The sequence below is a fragment of the Agelaius tricolor genome, unplaced genomic scaffold (genome assembly GCF_023055355.1).
Source record: "Agelaius tricolor isolate 1412-34295 unplaced genomic scaffold, bAgeTri1.0.p SCAF_9, whole genome shotgun sequence".
Taxonomy (NCBI): domain Eukaryota; kingdom Metazoa; phylum Chordata; class Aves; order Passeriformes; family Icteridae; genus Agelaius; species Agelaius tricolor.
Genome location: NW_027269269.1, coordinates 33,984,078 through 33,990,624, shown reverse-complemented (window position 1 = coordinate 33,990,624; position 6,547 = coordinate 33,984,078). Strand labels below are relative to the sequence as shown.

The window sequence follows — 6,547 nt, the reverse complement described above, 5'->3', positions numbered from 1 at the left end:
ACAGAACCACGAGGTTGGAAGAGACCTTCAAGATTGAGTCCAACCAGCCCTAACACCTCAACTAAACCATGGCACCGGGTGCCACATCCAGTCTTTTTTAAACACATCCAGGGATGGTGACTCCACCACCTCCCCAGGCAGACCATTCCAGTACTTTATCACTCTTCCTGTAAAAAAATTTTTCCTAATATCTAATCCATATTTCCCTTGGTGCAGCTTAAGACTGTGACCTCTCATTCTGTCAGTTGCTGCCTGGAGAAAGAGACCAACCCTCACCTGGCTGCAGCCACCCTTCAGGAAGTTGTAGAGAGTGATAAGGTCACCTCTGAATCTCCTTTTCTCCAGGCTGAACAGCTCCAGCTCCCTCAATCATTCCACACAGGGCTTGTGTTCCAAGCCCCTCACCAGCAAGTAATTTGTTGGTGAGTTGATTTGAACTTTAAAGCAATAGACACTCTGTGGATGGGTTCAAAGTGCAACTTGAAAAAGAAAATGCAAGCTTCCCTAGAATACAGGGCAAATTGGCTCCCAGTGTGACTGAATTCTGCTAATTGCTGGTCTGGGATATATATCTGGAATATATATATATTCTTTGAATGGCAGAAGCTTGTTAGAGATACCCAGTGTTTGTATAACACATATGTGGCCATAGATAAGGACTCAAGTGGCTCAGTGGAGCAATAACTTCAATACTTTGCTTCATTCCTTAATTTCCTGTTCTGAGCAGGCAAATTTATATGTTCTTTGCCAATACAGCAAGCCACAAAGAGGACTGAGGTTTTTATCTGCCTCCCAAGATTGCAGAGGGTACCAGGTTTAATTCCTGCTTTGATATGTCGCAAAATGTCACAAGTGATTTTTTCATTAGCTGAGGTTCCGTTGTTGAGTTTGCCTCAGTGTAGCAAACTGTTTAAATAGATGCTTAACTCGATACGCAGTGGCATTTTGATGCATTTTTTTAATGTTTGCTGAATTAAGATACTTACAGCTCAGAAGCTCTTAGGATTTTTAAAACAAAAAGCATCTGATGAATAGAATATGCTTACAATAGGGGGGGAAATATCTATTGATTGGCAACACAAAGTTATCTTTAGTAAAAGTAGTTGAAATATCTTTGTGATTTTAAATACAAATAGTCCTGGCTGACAATCTGTTTGACAAGGCTGTGTATAAAAAGCTCCTCTGTAAGCTGCCAGCACCGAGGTATTGTTGTGGCTTCTGCTTTTCTCTTAGCCAGGAGGAAAAATGTGATGGGAAAGTGTTTGAGGAGGAAGAGAGATTACCAGTGGTTTGAGGGAAGAAGAATGCCATTAAAACAGCGATGCTCATGTTAGGAAAATGTATTGAGTCACTGAATAACCTATTAGGATAAGTGGAAACTCCATTGATTAAGCCACTGGGAAACAAAGGTCAATTAAACTCATATTAGAATCTAGTCTATTTCTCTCTTATGCAAGACATGGAAGATACTTTAAACTATCCTTAAATTCCCTAATATTTGAAATTATCTATCGTGTTACGTTCATCTTAGTATCAAAAGCATAGTGGATTTTTTTCTACTTCTTTCTCAATTGCTGGCATACTGAAACCAATACAGTTTTTTCCTTTGATTTTCCAATTATACTTTTAAAATTACTAGCATAAGTCTCTTGGAAGCTGGAAATTCACTGTTTACCTGATAAAAGCAGCAGCTATCGTAGCTGTGCCTGGTTCCCATACAGTACCAAGCTGAAGCACCTCTCTTCAATCCATGAGAAGCTGTTCTGAAGAAAAGGGATTGTTGCAGAGCCTGTATCAACCAGGTTGCAGTGATGCAGGGGAGATGCAGTTAATAACCCAGTGAGAACTACAGAGAGGCTGCTCCACTCATTTCCTATGAGCCCCTAAAGAGCTGAGAAACACAGCTTTGTCCCGGTGACCTGAGCTGCATACAAATCACCTCTCTGGGAAAATCAGAGCTCTTCCTTGGGCCATCTCACAGCTGAGGCTTCCAAGCTTGCTTCCTTCTCTCTTCCATTGTCTTTGAGGACAAAAATAAGTGTGGTGAGACAGTGTGGGATCTCAGCACATCGTTCCCGATGTCCAGAGATGCCAGGAGAACCCTTGGGGGGTCTCGAAAACCCTGGAATGTTGCCAAGAGTGTTTGGTGGCTTGATTTTGATCCATCCACAGAAGTAACAAGAGTCTGAGGACAAGAGAATCACTTTAGAGTAAAAGGTGTAAAAGAGACACATTTAGAGGGTGAGATATAGACTTTAAGGTTTTTGGTACAGGGGGGTTATGGAGACAAGATGGAGGGATCAGGGCGTGTCTTGTCCTTCTTCTTTCTTCTTCTTGTCCTCCATCTCCTGTGATGATGTTGGCACTTAGAGATTGGTTTATGGTGAAGGTGCACTTGCTAACATGGGCGAAAAGCATTGGGAAATAAAGGTAAATATTGTATACGTAGGTTTTAGTATAAAAAGACATGACCGCCCGGTGGGTGGTCAGAGAGTGCCTGTGACTGCTTGCAGATCAGACCTCTGTTGGGCAGACAGAAAAATTTTGTAGATAAGAAATAATAAACAACCTGAAGACCGAAAAACTGAAGAGTCCAGATTCGTCCTTTGCATCGCGCCCACCAAAGAACCACTCTACCCGTGTCGGGGCAGAGACAGACAGCCGGACCCGACAAGACAGAATATTCTTAGCACCCAAAAAGTGTGATTAATTAGACCAGTTACTTATGAGATTCATATTGCTTAAACCAATGGGGAATCTGAAATTGTTGGGTTGTAGAGAACATATTAAAAAGAAGTAGAGATTGATGGTCATTTCTTTCCCCTTCTGAAAGGAGGAAGAGATTTTGTTTAAATGTATATAATTGAGCAAATTCTTAAAAAGAATACCCAGCAGCATGCTTTTATAAAATTAATCATGGAATCCTGGAGTGATTTTGATTGGAAGGGGCCTGAAAGATGTCCTGGTTACAGCCCCCTACCATGGGCAGGGACACCTTCCACTAGACCAGGTTGCTCCAAGCCCCATCAACCTGGCCTTGAACACTTCCAGGGATGGGGCATCCACAGCTTCCCTGGGCAACCTGTGCCAGGGCCTCAGCACCCTGTACATAATGCCTAGCTGTTATATATCATTGTCTGTTGTTAGTTTTTAAAGTGCATTATAAAAATTTGAAATGAAGGCACAAGAGAGATCACAACAACTTGAAGAGTGTTGCTCATCAGGTCACCATAATATTTGATCATTTGAGTTACAAAAAATTTGATCATTTGGTTATAAAAATAGCAATATAATTAGAGTAATAAAATTTTGGAAAATTTGGATTAGGATAATATGAGACAATAAAAACAAAGAGTTACGGACGTCCAGGGACCTTTTTCTGGGCAAAATAAGCCTGAAAAAGGACACCCATTAACAGAGAATTAACCCTTAAAAGCAACAGCCTGTTGCATATTCATACACCTCATACATGATGCATACATTCCATTCAAACACAGGATTCTGTCTGGTCAGTGTCAACTTCTTCCTCTGAATCCTGACGGCATCTCTAATCCTGAGCAAGGCGGAAAGAAGTTCCTTTCTCTTGATAATGGGGCAATAAATTCTCTTTCTCTGAAAGATTTAGGTGTCCTGTGGCTGCTATCTCGTTGCAAGTCCTTTCTTTTAAAAAAGTATCTTACATAGCATAGTTTCTATTTTAACATTTTTTATAACCTAAAACTATGTTTAAGACAGTACTTAAGAAATTAATACAGCATAACTTTCTAACATAACACATATAATATTCATTTTAATATTTGCGAAAGCCAATCATAAAATACGCATTTTTCACAGGTGGTTGCTCTTCTTGGGGGAACAGAAACACCCGGAGCGACTGTGACGGGGCTGTAGGTGCGGAATTTATTCCCTTATTGTTCCCTACAAGCGCTTTGCTGCAGCCCCGCGCGCCACCTGCATCCGTTTCAAGTTAGAAAACTGCAGATAGCCCGATGGCGTCGGGATGATGTTCTCCCCTGCCATATTTCGTTCCAGGAGTGGTGGCCAGCTGTTATTTCCTAGACTTCTGCGGTACGCGGCTGCGTTCGAACCGCCCTAGCGCGCCCCAGCCCGGCAGAGAACGCGCAACGTGTTTTGTCCCTTCCGGCTGCCCGTACCCGCCCGCCGAGCCACGGCGGGACGGTGGGCGCCGCTTCCTACGCATTAACACCGAGAGAACTATCGTTCCCAGCATGCTCCTCGTTAATGCGCATGCGCAGTGATCATTCGAGCGTCCATCTTGGCACCCGTTTCCTCCAGCTCCTCACGGCAGAGGGGCGGCAGAGACTACAATTCCTAGCGTACCTCGGGGCGCCCGCGCATGCGTAGCGCTCCCGTCCGCCATCTTGGCCCGAGTAAACGCCGTCGCCGCCGCCACTAAACAAACCCGAGCCCGGCACTGGCGAGCGGCGCGGGGGAGGGGTGCGGCTGCTGCGGAGCCTTCGATGTGCTGGGCACGGCCGGGCAGGTGGGTCCTGCTCCCCGCCACACCCGGGGCGGTCCGCCTCAGGGAGAGGGGCAGCTCCGTTTCCGGGACGGCGGGGACCCGCCGCCCCCTTACGGGCCCAGGGCAGCGCCCCGGCCGATGCCGGGAAGCAGCGCCAGCCGCCGCCCGCTCCCTCTCTCTCTTTCCCCGATCTCGGCGGGAACGCAGCGCCGCTGGCTCCGGCCAGGGCCCTGGGCCGGGCAGGGCGGGCGGGGATGCCCCGGTGGCGGCTGCCTTCGGGCGTCCTTGTAGGAGACCCTCCCCCCTTCCGAGCCCACGCTGGAAGCTGCGACGGCGTCGGGGCTTTTGTTCCCGGTGCCCAGCCCTCCCACCCCCGCTCCTTGCCCGGCCCAAGCCCCCCTTGCCCAACTCGCCTCCGGCTGCGCTTTTCCCTTTATTATCCTCGTCGCATCGCGGAGATGCGCCCTCTCTCCCCGCCACCCACGAAATCTCGCTTCGTTGGGATCGAGGGGTTCCCGTGTTTGGCTGATTTTTTGGGGGAGGGGGCTGGTGTTGGTATGTGGAGAGCAAATTTTCACACATCATGTTTTTGCTATCCTGTCATATAATATAGGCTGGCGCAAAACGCGTTCTCCGGGGGGAAGGGGAGCGTGCGGTTCGCTGGAAGAATTCTTTTAATAGGTACTCTGCATAAAGAGAGGGAGGAGACTTAAACATCATTTCGGAGAGCGTTTCAGCCTGAAAAAAAATAGGCTTCCGAAGGAGATAGGACACTGTAAAAAGGCTTGTGTGATGCATTTGAGCTAGAGAGCATAGGAAGTGCATGCTCTTGTGAAACTGCCGAATTCCTTCATGCCACTACAAAGATTGTGGCGGGGATGGGAGCGAATGTGTCGGTGGAGTTGTGAGCAGGCTGAGGAGTTCACATTAATCGGCTTGGGAAATCAATAAATGATGGGCTTGAGCGTTTATATTCCTTTTGCAGCGAGGCTGAGCTCTGTGGGAGCACAGACACAAGGGAAGGATGCCTGTGGTGTGGCCTACTCTTCTGGACCTCAGTAGGGATGAGTGCAAGAGGATCCTTCGCAAACTGGGTACAGTAAGATACAGTTTGTGGGTCTGTATTTTGCCCTTTTAAGATCTGCCTTCATGCTGCTTGCATGAAATATTTTAATATGTCTACAGGCAACTTGCAAGTAATCTCCTGTGTTTTCCATGTGTCATTGGTTTGACAGCCCTGGCTTAAAGTTATGTTTGGCTGACACTCTCAGCCCTGGCAAAATGACTAGAGAAGAATTGTTTTGATGTGGTTGAATCTCTCCTGGATGTCCTAGTTGCTGTGTTGCAGGGCTGAGTTTTTCTGTCGCTATTAACATGCAGCAAAATTTTCAAAGAGAACCTTTGGGGTTGGTTTTTTTTCCCCCCAGTTCTGTATTAGACACCTTTTTGTACCCCAAAAAAACATAGTGGAATCCTGGTTTAACTGTCCCTGTAGGGATGAATCAAGTATTGAAGTTATTATTGTGAAGACATAAAACAGGATTTAAAAAAATGCTATTTGTGATTTGCAGTTACACAGGTTGTCAGGGAAGTGGGAAAATGATGTCCTCACTCAACAGCCATAACCACAGGAATCTTTTTCATTGTTTCAAATGTAGCTCACTATTTGAGGCCCCTCCCCAAGAAAGTGGAAGATATTTTTGTGCTCTGTCCTTGTAGATCTAAGTGTATGAGGGAGATGCTTCTGTGTTTTGGAAAGTACTAAAACATTTGCTCTTTCCTCACTTACCTGCTTTTGGCTACTGCAGGGGAGAGAATCCTTTGTTAGACCTTTGCTCTGATCCAGCATAGTTGGTTTTGAGTTCTTATGGCTGAATTTGTGTAATTAAGGGTTTGGAGTTTCGCCAGTTAAATGATACTAGATGAGAAAAGAAAAAAGCCTTATATTTTTCAGTTTCTTCTGAGGACCATAATCTAGGAGATGATGTCAAGAAGAAAGTTGAGGCTCCCTCTAACTTCCTGTGACTGTCAAGTGACAGCTTTTCGTGTTCTCATTTTGTTTGA

The 6,547-nt window shown here is 45.8% G+C and overlaps 1 protein-coding gene across 16 annotated transcripts in view; it reads left to right on the top strand.

Moving 5' to 3' along the window:
* The first annotated feature begins 4,357 nt into the window (after positions 1–4,357).
* The window catches only part of EMSY (EMSY transcriptional repressor, BRCA2 interacting), a 41,851-nt gene continuing 39,661 nt past the window's right edge, over positions 4,358–6,547 (top strand). For 7 of the 16 annotated variants that reach the window (XM_071433630.1, XM_071433631.1, XM_071433633.1 and 4 more), the window contains exons 1-2: positions 4,358–4,504; positions 5,469–5,577. In XM_071433630.1, coding sequence (XP_071289731.1) covers positions 5,508–5,577 — 70 coding nt within the window. In that variant the 5' untranslated portion in view covers positions 4,358–4,504; positions 5,469–5,507. Of the gene's footprint in view, positions 4,505–4,772; positions 5,039–5,468; positions 5,583–6,547 lie in introns of those variants that run through there. The other 9 variants (XM_071433638.1, XM_071433632.1, XM_071433629.1 and 6 more) reach the window with 5 other exon arrangements.